Source organism: Pinus tabuliformis, chromosome 2_1, assembly GCF_031772625.1.
Source record: "Pinus tabuliformis cultivar Carrire ecotype Pingquan chromosome 2_1, CPIR1, whole genome shotgun sequence".
In the NCBI taxonomy this organism is placed as follows: Eukaryota; Viridiplantae; Streptophyta; class Pinopsida; order Pinales; family Pinaceae; genus Pinus; species Pinus tabuliformis.
This window is the reverse complement of record NC_142299.1, coordinates 498,605,064-498,618,111: the sequence shown is the minus strand read 5'-3', so window position 1 is coordinate 498,618,111 and position 13,048 is coordinate 498,605,064. Positions and strand designations below refer to the sequence as shown.

Here is a 13,048-nt window from a genome sequence, read left to right as displayed (position 1 = left end):
TCAAACCCTCTGCACGGCGCAAACAATGAAACTAACAATCTAACCCTCCGACGAACAATGAAACCCGCAATTGATTTGGAAATTTATTTAAAACAGCAAAACAATTCGAACCAAAACGATTTTCTTCGAACCCTAAACGAACTTAATCGATTTTGTTCGTCATTAAATTCGCGTTTGTTATTAAATTCGAGTTCGCCATAAAATTCGGTGAACTTGAACGAATAAGTTCTTGTTTGAAGTTCGGCAAATTTCAAACTTATTTGTTCAAATTCGCCGAACTTGGTGACTAAGGGTGCAATAGGAGAGTTCAAAACCGGAAATGCACCCAACAGAGGTGAAAATTACAATGTTCAGTCAAAAAAAAAGTTGGTTTTAAAGGCTCTGTCACCAACTTTGACTTAGTCAAAGTAAGTCAGACCTGCGATCAGAGTTCGACTCAAGACAATCCAAAAAGAAAATGTTAGGTGCCCAATCCAAGTCAAACTTGCCAAATCGTGATCCAAATCACTTATCGCTGGAGGTGCACCTAACAGAGGTGAAATTAACAGTGTTCAGTCAAAAGGGAATTTTACAGGCTCTCTCAACAGAATTTGACTTGGTCAAATCAATCAGACTCCCAATTAATTGTTATCAGGGCTTGACTCAAAAAGATCAGAAAAAAAAGGTGTGGGGCCTGATCCAAGTCAAATTTGCCAGAACACAAACCAGATAACTAGGCTGGAGGTGCAGTTAACAAATCTAAGGATTGGATGGATCTATGCTACCTTTTTATTTTATAAGGCCATATATATAACACTCAGAACAGAATAGTATGCACGTTAAAATGCACAAGATTATGCTACACCAGATATGGAAGCCCTTCTCAATCACCAACATGGCATACTTCTGCAGTTGAGTTTCTATTAGGATAACAAAAATATCAGATATGCCCCTACAAAAGTTCATATGTTATTGGAATTAAATAAATCCCTATCCTGTATTTTTTAGTATTGTGCTTCTGCACAAACGAGGTCCCATAGTAGCCTAGATCCATCTTAAACTTGGATCTCTTACACACCAGAAGGGATCAAAAACCTATCTGTCCACTAAAGAAATTCAAGGTTAAGATGCATCTATGTTTTTCCCTTTATTTTATCAAGCAAAAGAGATGAGCTCGACTCTGATTTCATGTACCAAATAGCTGTTACACAAATGATGAATCCAAAATGGTCAAACCCAGAAATAACAAGAGAAGAGATCAAGACTGGGAATACACCAGGCACTAGAAGAGGTAAAAATGATAATGTTCAGTCGAAAGGTGGGTTTTACAGGCTGTTTCAACCAAATTTGACTCGGTCAAACCAAGTCAGGTTTCCAATTAATCACAATCAGAGTTTGACTCAACGATCAGAAAAATATGTTTGGGGACCAAACCAAGTCAAACTCGCCAAAAGACAATCCCAGGCTTAGTGGAGGTTCACTCAACAAATCTAAGGATTAGATGGATCTATGCTAGTTTCTTATTACACCAATTGTTACACAAGGGTATACATGCACACACACATGCAAAGTAGCTAGCATATCCCGCACCAATGATGTAGAGCACCTCGTTTCTCTCAGCACAACCAGTCTATCTTACATCTAAAGTTTAAACAGAGTTCTCCTCAGATCGAGTTGCTATATTATAGCAATCAGAACAGAAAATATGCATGTTAAAATGCAGAAGATTATGCTACAACAGCTATGGAAGCCCTCTGAATCAACAGCATGGCATACTTCTACAGTTGAGTTTCTATTACGATAACAAAGGTCCCATACTAGAATATACTAGAATATACTAGAATGCTTATTAGTTAATAGAGAAATTTGTTTCATTGCAAGATTCACCATGTTACATATTTCATACTAGCGAGTTTCATCAGCTATTAGGCTTTACCCCACTAATTTAATCTAATCTCACAACTAATTTTAAACACAACCAATACTTTAATACATCCTCATTGCAATGATTATCTTAAAACACTTACCACACAACAAACTAAATGATACAAGAAAAATGCCCCCAGTTAGAATGTTCAATGTGCACTTAGAAGCATTCTGGTGAAATGCCACATGGAGATTGCAGTTCAATATGCAAGCTCCCTTTGCCCAAATTAGTGTTTATTCGGTGTCTTTTCAGCTTGTCTAGAAATCACTACAATTCCCTGGCCATCAGAGCCTACGATTCCAGTGATAAATGGATGAGTGGGTTCTCATACATTATTCAGTCTCAACTCTTTGTGTGTCTTCTGTAAAACTCTCAAAATTACCCAAAAATCAACACTCTTCTTACCTTTCTCCAGACCTTTTATATCAAATTTATAATATATGAAAACAACAATAAACGTTCTTCACCTACTCTTATATAACCTTCTATAAAAGGCTCCAAATCATCCAAAGACCAACAACCCTCTTTTAATCATTAATATGTTGGAAATTAAAAATAACCACATTTTCTTCTAATTTCCAACAGATTGATTAATCCACCTAGAGGTCAAAGATGCAAACTATTTCTATGACCTCTAGGTATATTAATCAATCTATTGGAAATTCTAAGAGAACATATAGATGCACCTATTGATGTGGTTATTGTTATCGCCCAAGATATTAATGATTAGAAGAAGGTTGTTGATATTTGGATAATTTTAAGCCTTTCAAAGAAGGTTACATAAAAGTAGGTAAATGTCATCGGTCAGTGAAGACCTAAAGTGAAGAACATTTATTGTTATTTTCATCTATTAAATTAAAAATAAAATGACAGGAGAAAAGTAAGAAGAGTGTTGTTGATCTTTTGGGTAATTTGGAGAGTTTTACAGAAGATACCACTCTTTCTACCTAGAATTCATTGCAGAGGTGAGTTTTACAGAAGATACCACTCTTTCTACCTAGAATTAATAGAAGATGTGAGCTTGAGATTTATAGAAGATACCACTCTTTCTACCTAGAAATGATAGAAGATGCGAGCTAAGCTCACATCTTCTATGATCTCTGGGTAGATTAATCAATTTGTTGGAAATTCAAAGAAGGGATATGGAAGTATCTATTAAAGGTTAGCAGACACGTTTAAATGTCACATGGTTGCCATCAAAAGGTTGGGGCAGCCACCAAAGTTTGCCAATATTAAGAGTCAATGAAACAAAGTGGTGTCATTTCTGCCAGAATATCTGGGCATATCTTTAAATAGAGTAGCATGTAAATAGTGAAAAAGCCAATGTCATCTTACTAGGCATTGTTGAGAATTATAGCTCAGACAGGAACTTCTGCAGAGGGGTTCAGTGTGAACATTCAAGAAGTAGTTTAAGGCGTTTTCAACAACTAATTATATTTTCAAATAATAATTAATTTTATTTTGCAATTCACTTTAAAAAAGTGAGTCTTCTATTTAGTTGTTAAGTCTAAAAAGGAGTATGTCACACATGCACGCCTTGGACTAGGAGTAAACTCAAAACATAGATTAGGTCTCAGATAAAAGTATAAAGACAAGTCAAAATAGAGGTTTTCACCTTAGTCACTAGGTTCGGCGAATTTGAACAAATAAGTTCGAAATTCGCCAAACTTCAAACAAATATGAACTTATTCGTTCAAGTTTGGCGAATTTTATGGCGAACTAGAATTTAATAACAAACGCGAATTTAATGACGAACAAAATCGATTAAGTTCGTTTAGGGTTCGAAGAAAATCGATTTGGTTCGAATTGTTTTGTTGTTTTAAATAAATTTCCAAATCAATTGCGGGCCCGTTTTACCAAATCAATTGCGGGTTTCATTGTTCGCCGAAGGGTTAGACTGTTAGTTTCATTGTTTGCGTCGTGCGGAGGGTTTGAATCGTTTGATACACAGTTACACTCCCAGTCTACAGACTACCACCGAGCACCGACGACCGTCGACCAGTCGACCACTGGCCTCGGTCCTCAACCGAACTTCGAGTCTTCGCGTGAGCAACATACTGATACACGTAAGTGACGTAACACAGCTCGGCTCTTGACTGAGGACTCCTGCTGCCTCAGGCTCTCAGGCTTCAGCCTTCAGCGCGGCTTTGAAGTTGACTCCTGCACCGTGCACGCCAAGCAGTCTTGACTCCTACACGCCGAGCAGTGCACACTGCACAGTAACTTGTAAGTTTATAAATTTATGCCATCATGAGTAATCAGCTCTACTACAGTTTAATCATACTACTGCCTATGTTCATATAAGATCACTGCTGTAGATTTAACCCTTCACTTTAATATTTTCAAAGTACAGTACAAATAACAAAGGGCTCATACCTTAGATGATATCAAATAGTCTGGGCATCATGGATTTGGATAGGCTGTCACCGTGCACGTACCATAGTCTGCCCTTTCAAGCAAGCCTTAATATGATCTTAGTCCCTTTAACTATGACCTCAACTTCCTCCTTTTCTGCTGCCAAAATCGGACCTGATATGCCTCTCAAGATCATTGTGATCTGAGATGAGATAATCCTCAAACTCAGTTGCTAATCAGTGACTTATACTACAGCCTAATATGAAAATAATGTGGCCTTTTTCTCAGGATTAGGATGACCTTTAGACAGTAAAAATTACACTTAAAATATGCCCTCAGATCTATCATAGACAATCAATTGCATGTCTTTTCCTCTGCCTCAGATATGTCCTAAAATAGGTTTCAAAGCAGGCTGAGAAGAGGTCCAAAATCATGCTTCAAATCAGGCCAAAGATAGGCCTCAGAACCAGCCGAAGTGTGGCCCAGAACTAGCCTCAAACTTGGCCTTCAATAGTCTCAGAGATGGCCAAAACAGGCCTCAAAAAGAGGGCCGAAACTGAGCCTCAGAATTGGTCTAAATTTGCTTGAACTGATAATTTTTTATATAAAATATAGTTTCAAATTTTCATAATTTAATTTTGTAAAAAAAAAACTAATGAAAATGTAAATTCAAAAAAAATTGCAAACATTTCAGACTTCAAGCCTTCACCAATTTTCAACAATCAAAGGTTCAGAACCTTCAAATTTCAATGGCACCCCCAAAATCAACTGTTGTAGCTTGGAATTTTGTCAAAAAAGATGGTTATAATCTTTCATGTCAGCTGTGTGGACATAATTTCACTGGCACTTTAACTAAAGCAGTGGATCACCTTCTCAATATTAGCAATGGAAGTGGAGGTGGTGTTGAAGCCTGCACTAAGATCATTGATGAACAAAAAGCCACAATGCAAAAGGACCATTCCAATTCACAGATGCAAAAGGAGAAAAGGGTAAATAAGGGGCAGCGAACTAAGAGGGAGATTGCCATGTCTTCCTCCAACACCATTAATTCAATCTCAAACATCGGTGGATCAAGTTCTACTCAAGAAAAAACAGGTGGAACCAAAGTATTTAATCAAATCTGGAAACCTGTTGAAAAACAAGAAGTTGATGATGACGTTGCAAAATTCTTTTATTCATGTGCAATTCCCTTTAATGTGGCGAGGAATCCATATTTTAAAAATGTAATTAAAAAGGCCATTGATTTTGGGAAGGGCTATGTTCCTCCCGGATCTGAAGCTTCAAGGACAACTTTGCTAAAGAAAGCAAAAAACAGAGTGACAGAGATGTTGGCTGAGATTAAAGAGTCTTGGAAGCTTACAGGATGCACAATTTTGAGTGATGGCTGGTCAGATTTGTGTCATCTCCCATTGATCAATGTGCTTGTTTATTGTCCTCAAGGGGTACTTTTCTTGAGGCAATAAATGCAATGGATCGAGTGAAGACATCAGAATTTATTTTTGGATGGAGCGATTCAAGAGGTTGGGGTAAAAAATGTTGTCCATGTTATTACAGATAATGCATCAAATTGTGTTGGTGAAGAGAAGCTGATTATGGAAAAGTATAATCAGATTCATTGGACCCCTTGTGCAGCTCACTGCTTGGATTTGATGTTGCATGACTTAGCCAAATTTCCTTGGGTCAATGAGACAATCCGAAGAGCCAAAACAATTACAAACTTCATCATCAACCATCGTCTCACTTTGAGCATATACAAGTAGAATGCATCAAAAGAGTTGTTGAGGCCTTGTGATACAAGGTTTGCCACTTTTTATATTACTCTGAAAAGAGTTGTTGAGAAAAAAGCGAGCCTAAGAGCTGTTTTTTGCAACACTGAGTGGGAGAGATCTACCCTTTCAAAAGAAACTAAGAGGAAAAATGTTGAACAAATAGTGCTCAATAATGGCTTTTGAGAAAAAGCAAACAAGGTTTTAAAAATTTGTGGCCCAATTGTTAATGTGCTCCGCATGGTTGATGGTGACAAACCTTGTATGGGTTTTGTTTATGAAAGCATTGATCGTTGCAAAGAGGCCATTGCAACTGCTTTTAATAATGTGGAAGTTGATTAGAAGGAGATATGGGATTTAATTGATCAAAGATGGAAGATAATGCATAGTCCATTACATGCAACAGCATGCTATTTGGACCCTAGATTGTTTGGGTTACCAAGACATGGGGATGAAGAAATCATGAATGGACTTATCCAATCTATTGAGAAGCTAAATCGAGATCCAGAAATTGCAGGTTTGATCAGAAGTCAATTGAGGGCATACAGGTTAGAAGAACGGTTATTTGGAACACAATCAGTAAAGTATGATAGGAGCAGAAGTGATCCAGCGGTATGGTGGGAATTTTATGGTTCAGGGGCACCAGAATTGCAAAATTTTGCAATTCGTATCTTAAGCCAGGGATCAATGTTTGGGTTACCAAGACATGGGGATGAAGAAATCATGAATGGACTTATCCAGTCTATTGAGAAGCTAAATCCAGATCCAGAAATTGCAGGTTTGATCAGAAGTCAATTGAGGGCATACAGGTTAGAAGAAGGGTTATTTGGAACACAATCAGCAAAGTATGATAGGAGCAGAAGTGATCCAGCGGTATGGTGGGAATTTTATGGTTCAGGGGCACCAGAATTGCAAAATTTTGCAATTCGTATCTTAAGCCAGGGATCAAGTGCATCAGCATGTGAAAGGAATTGGAGTTCCTTTGACCACATTCATTCCAAGAAAAGAAATAGATTGTTATCTGGAAGATTAGAAGATCTTGTTTATGTTCATAGTAACTTGCAGTTGGCATTGAAGAATGTGGCTAAAGAGTCATCCAATTCCTCTACTCCGTGGAATGATCCTGTTCCAAATGCATCAATGGATGACACTGATTTGTACATTGATAGTGAAATTGACAGGGAATTGACTGATGAATCTGATGCTAAAGCATCTAGCGGATTCACAACTCCTATTGCTCTTGATGACATAGAACTTTTTTATATAACAAGTGGGCCACAGGAACATCAAGAATAAAACTTGTGTCCCTGTTTTAGATTTCTAGTTTACTTTTTGCATGAACAATTTTCTAACACTGCCAAGCTACTTTAAAGTTTAAACTTTTGAGTTTATATATTTTGAATACTTTTTATCAGATTGTTTTTCAATATATGAAATCTGATATGGCCCATGGTTTTGTTGAATTTGATATGTGTGCCAAATTGCCAATGTCTATGATGAATTTCTCACCTTGTTTACTATGTATGGAAGACACAACTACATAAAATTTGCTTAATATATTAAAGAACGAATTGCTCTCATTATTGGCACACTTCATGGTTCACTGCTCACTGTCATAAATGAAAAGAGTTCTGAAAACATATCAAAGGCTTAAGTTTATTTCCACTGTTTGCTTGCTTCAATCTAACCTGAAAAGGAGTGGTGATTTTAGGACTGTTTTGAGCACTTGGTATTAAAGTTCACTGCTGTCATAAAGGCTCTTGGCATTGGTTAATGTTCAATTAAGTTGTTTTATGATTTCATAAGAAGAATACTACACAGTAATCATATGAAAATTCTGAAGTGTTTTTAGTTAATTGACTGAATTTGAGCCACTGTATTTGCAGAGATTCTTTATTCATTTTCTGAGTTTGAACTTCAGAGTTTTGTAGTGATCTTTTGTCTCCTAGGCCATGGGCATTTTTAACTGTACTCTTTCTTTTTGAAGGCTGAAAATCATTGGAAATCTGAAGCATATAATTTGGAGGATAATTACAATAAAAATTAACATTAAAAGGCTTGAAAATGACCAAAATTGATCACACATAATTTATAAAATTTAATAAATTTTCTAGCCTCTGTTCTCTTGCTAAGCCATCACCTTTTATGGACTAATCTACCTTCGTTGTGGGGTCTTCTTGGGGGTCTCGCATATGGTTGTTCGTCACTGAAGTAACACGCAATGATCATAAAAAAATTGACAAATGTTATGGCTCTTCTCTCTTGAAACCTTGGTGAATTTTATGTAATTGTCTTGTATTCTCTGAGTCGATCGTAACCTACAACAATCTGATCTAACATTACAGTGGTAACTTTACTCTGCTTCTGACACTAAAATTGGATCCTAAGCATTGGCATTTTCCTTTGGATCTTGGACATGACCTTATGGACTGATCTCATCATTAAGTGACTGGTATATACTTGGTAATAAGCTACAGTGAGCTTACCTCTGTTACTTAAAGATCTGGTATATTTTTTGAAGTTGATTAGTTGGAAAGCATATTGTTCTTTCACATCTTAAATTGAATTGGTGTTTCATTGGCATTGTGGTAAGTTGGAACTTGGTTCTTTATTGGAATTTGGCACTCGCTTTCATGGTTTATAAAAATTTAAAATTATGTCGAAATGATTTAAATGTTTGAGCAATATTCTTATGTCTTTGCAATGTGCATTATGGACTTTGAATTTGACTTTAAATTGATTTTATATATATATATATATATATATATATACATTTTTTTTTCGAATTTCTATATGTCGAATTTTATGTCGAACTTTATCGACAAAATTTTAGTTGCCGAACTTTATTCGAATTTCAAGGTCGCCGAACTCTATTCGAATTTCAAGGTCGCCGAACTCGAACTTGAACACAAACCTAGTGACTTAGGTTTTCACACACACTTGAGCAGGATGAGAGGGAGAGAGAGAGAGAAATCAGCCAGGAAAGAGACAATACCAGGCACTGCACAATCCCATACATGGATCTGTGCATTTCCGTACAGCATGTGGAATAGTTCTTCACTGAGCTGTGCAGGCCAAACAACAAATGTACACCCATGCAGAAGGCCATTCTGCTCAGTACAGGGTGATTTTCAGCACCAGTGCATGCTGTTGTTTAAGTGGGCAGCTTGGGGAGGTTTTTCTTTGTAAGTTTTTCAAAGGAAAGAAAAGCTGATTTGAAGGAGTAATTATCTATGCATGTGTGAAATTGATTTTATGTTTCCACTGTTTAATTTCCAGCTATAGTGTTATTGATGCTATAGTCATGCAAAGCCTTGCTCTGCAGGACTGCTTCTCTTCATAATCCATTTCCAACACTGATGCAAATCCCCCTGAGGTGGAAATTTCCACAAGCCACGGGGTTTTTTTTATGGGGCTTCTCAGTCTAGCCCTTTATAGGAGGAGCAGGGGAACTCCTTTTCTTCTCGGATTCACACTACCTCTCCTTTTCCTGCAACAATGGGCAGGCCTCCAATAATTATACAGAACTATTCACTCTTCAGCTCATGATTCAACTTGCTCCTCACAAAAACATTCACTCATTGCATATTTATGGTGATTCAAGGCTTGTAATTGATTGGATAAATGGAGATTCCAGGCTCAGGAATTATACTCTGCTTCCAATATTTCAGAAAACTGTAACAAGTATCACATTCTTACTTCTGTCTCCTTTGATCATACATAGAGATGTAGGAATTCAAAAGCCGATGAGCATTCAGAGAGTGGATTGGCGCTGGACAAAGGCAGCTGGAAGATTACAGAATATAAGGAATGCCACTGCTCAGAATTTTCTCTCAAACCTTGGGAGTGACCACTAAAATTTCTGCTCTATATTCTTTGATGATTTTTTATATAACTGTATGATGCAAATATACTATTCGACCAGAGTATTCAAAACCGGAACCGGTGCTGGATTGGTCCACCTATCAAACTGGAACCGGCCATCTCAATGAACCGGTTTTAAAATAATACATGAAATAATTAATTTTTCATGAACAAAACTATTTGTAAAATTTAAAATCATTATTCCAAACCATTAGAGACAAAATATACAAATTGTGTTCCTCTATATACCATATAAAGGTGAATCAAAATGTATCAAAATGGCATCAAGTGCAATATATTTCAGAAACATAATACACAACCAATGAGGCTCTAAATGGACTCTAGAGTCCAAAAAAAATGCTACAAGCTATGGGGCCACTGGCCTACTACAAGTCTATATATCAGTGATCAACATGATCACGGCTCATCATGATCAAACTCATCACCACTACTAGACATGGGATCATCAACATGAACTATATAAACATCATCTGGCTCAGAGTCTGAGGACTCCTCAAACTCCTCTGCAACCTCAGTAGTAGTAGTAGTAACAGAAAAACTAGACATGGGATCATCAACATGAACTATATAAACATCATCTGGCTCAAAGTCTGAGAACTCCTCAGACCCCTCTACAACCTCAGCAGTAGTAATAGTAGTAACAGAAAAACTAGACATGAAAACTACAAATCATTGATCGACATGATTTAGCTATCATTGATCACTCATAAAACTCATCATTGATTCAGCACCATTTAAAATTGGATCATCAACAAGAGCTACATAAACATCATCTAGCTCAAAGTCTTCAGACTTGGATAGTTCAACCTTATAATATGGTAGAAATTGAAAAAGTTTAGAATGCCTAACCAATGAATTTGGCTTGAGTTAAGAGTTATCTCCTCAACCTTGTAATATGATAGAAAAAGCTTAGCATGCCTCACCAATTATTTTCCTTCTAGTGAAGGGTGCATTTTGTTGAATACCATGGTAGAGGAGTTCAACAATCAATACCACCAGCATCAACAAAATTCAACAATCAATGCCACTAACATCAAACGTATTTAAAGGGCTTCATGCTCTTGATCAAATGCCAATCTCGTACCCTCACGGATGAGTCCATGACAGAATCAAATAGAAACATTGCAATCCACCAAATCCTGAAATCCTGAAAACTATTAAGTCTGCTTGATTTTGAGAGAGATATAAAATTCTAATTTCTCCATATGAAATCCAATGAGGTCGAAACCACTCTCAAACATCCTGAGTCATTTCATTGTAATGTTAAAAATTTAAGTACTTTTACTTTAAAAAAATTATTTAACATTACCATTGATTGCCAGCATTAGGGTTGAGATGTGTGAGGCAAATGGGAGGGGAGGTATGGCTTTTAAAGGCTTGGAGGGGCTGTTTTTGGAGGGAAACAGCCCATTGTTTCCCTCAAAACTGCCTTCTGTGGGGTCCACCACCAGCCTGGCAATAAATCAACCAGCTTATGGCCGGTTAGGGCCAGAAACCCTAGCCCACAAGGTTCAAAACCGGTTTTCTGCCGGTTGGATAGATCAGCCTAATGAACCATCCAGTATGACCGGTTTATGGTTCAAACAGGACAGTTTTGAATACTATGTATTGGACCTACTGGTTAGACACTCTACACGACTGTTTCTGAACAGATAGAATATTTGAGTCATTGGATGTACTGTGAATGGACTGATATCTAGGCAGTGCAGTATATATATGTACACTGCTTTTTGAGGATTAGAAGATCATTCACTGTTGTATACATGCTAATCAGCACAACAGATTTAAGGGCCTATTGGGCTGCATTTTTGTACAGGATCTAGTAGGATCAATGGAGCTTATTCTGCTTCTTCATCAAAGAACTGTTCAGGTTATAGTCATTGGAATGCCTTGGCATATACAGATGTAATCTTATTTACCATAAATAATATTACACCTTCTTTCCTTGGAAAAAAAAATGTTACACCATGTGCTCTAGTATCACTCATATCTGTTCATTTGAAACTAGGGCATTGGCCCTATTTTTACAACAACAACAAAAAAAACAGTCAAGAAGAGATCATTGATTTTTGCATACATAATGCACCATAACAAAGCCCACACAAACGATGCAAAAAACTGAAACATATTTATACTGAAACATGGTTTTAGGCAATTAGTTTCGTACAAATACAAGACATTTCATTTATATTTATCAAAGCCAACTACTTCAGTAAGAAAGATACTTAACACTGCTTTCAATCAAAGAAATACATCAGCAATAATTGTGACTACAAAACACTTAAAAGAGACAAATTTAATTATAAGTCACCTTCTGAAACCCCAAGAATGTCCATTGATTGCATAATATTGCTAACCTGATTTCCTTCTACTACATGATTATTAGATAGCATGGCAAAACGTGGAGGGAAGATATTCACAAGTTGTCAGATAGAGGTAATTAACAACATGCTCAAGCACTTCAGTTGGAAATTTTGTGAGAAGATAAGGATTCATAACCTGATTAAGAAATGTTAGCATTCTTCAGGGATCTACAGGAAACCAGGCCAGATGATGTTCGCATTGGCCTTTCTCCAAACATAGCGACACAATTATTAGTTGTCTTAAGGTGAGGCTGCACAGTTTCCCATATTTTTTTCTTTTGGACCTGAATGATTGCATCAAAAGAAAAACCAAAGGGTGTGAGCTAATATAATCATACTGTTCAAATATAAATTCAAGTTGCATTTCATCAAAATGTTAGAATAATAAAATAATCAAGTTTAATTTGGTTGACTAATGAAAAATCCTAATGATGGGTTCTCTTCCATATACTAATGAATACAACAAAACATACCCATGACATTTAAATGAAAAGGATTTCTATCCTAGAACGTTTTATTTATTAACACAAGAAGCTGATAGGAAAGATGTGATATCTGATTTTTTTTTATGGTTTTTGATGGAGTAGGCCAGATAGGATCTTTTCGATCATATAAGTTGCCATTTGGGAACCAAGGATGACTATTTATAAGTAGATATAAGTTCGATCAAGCTTGTGAAAATGCTCTACTTTTGTCATGTACATGCAATAGGAGCTTCTAAGGCTGCTCAATGTATATTCTGATTTCACACTTGAAATACCAAATATAATGAT

At 36.6% G+C, this 13,048-nt stretch overlaps 1 protein-coding gene across 7 annotated transcripts in view; it reads right to left on the bottom strand.

Moving 5' to 3' along the window:
* The window catches only part of LOC149201117 (uncharacterized), a 61,898-nt gene that overhangs the window by 25,799 nt on the left and 23,051 nt on the right, over window positions 1–13,048 (bottom strand). For all 7 annotated transcript variants that reach the window (XR_016253859.1, XR_016253860.1, XR_016253858.1 and 4 more), the window contains exon 3: window positions 12,412–12,559. Coding sequence is in view for 4 of the 7 variants with exons in the window: in XM_089402881.1 (XP_089259007.1) it covers window positions 12,416–12,559 (144 nt within the window). In the remaining 3 variants the exon portion in view is untranslated. The remainder of the gene's footprint in view (window positions 1–12,411; window positions 12,560–13,048) is intronic.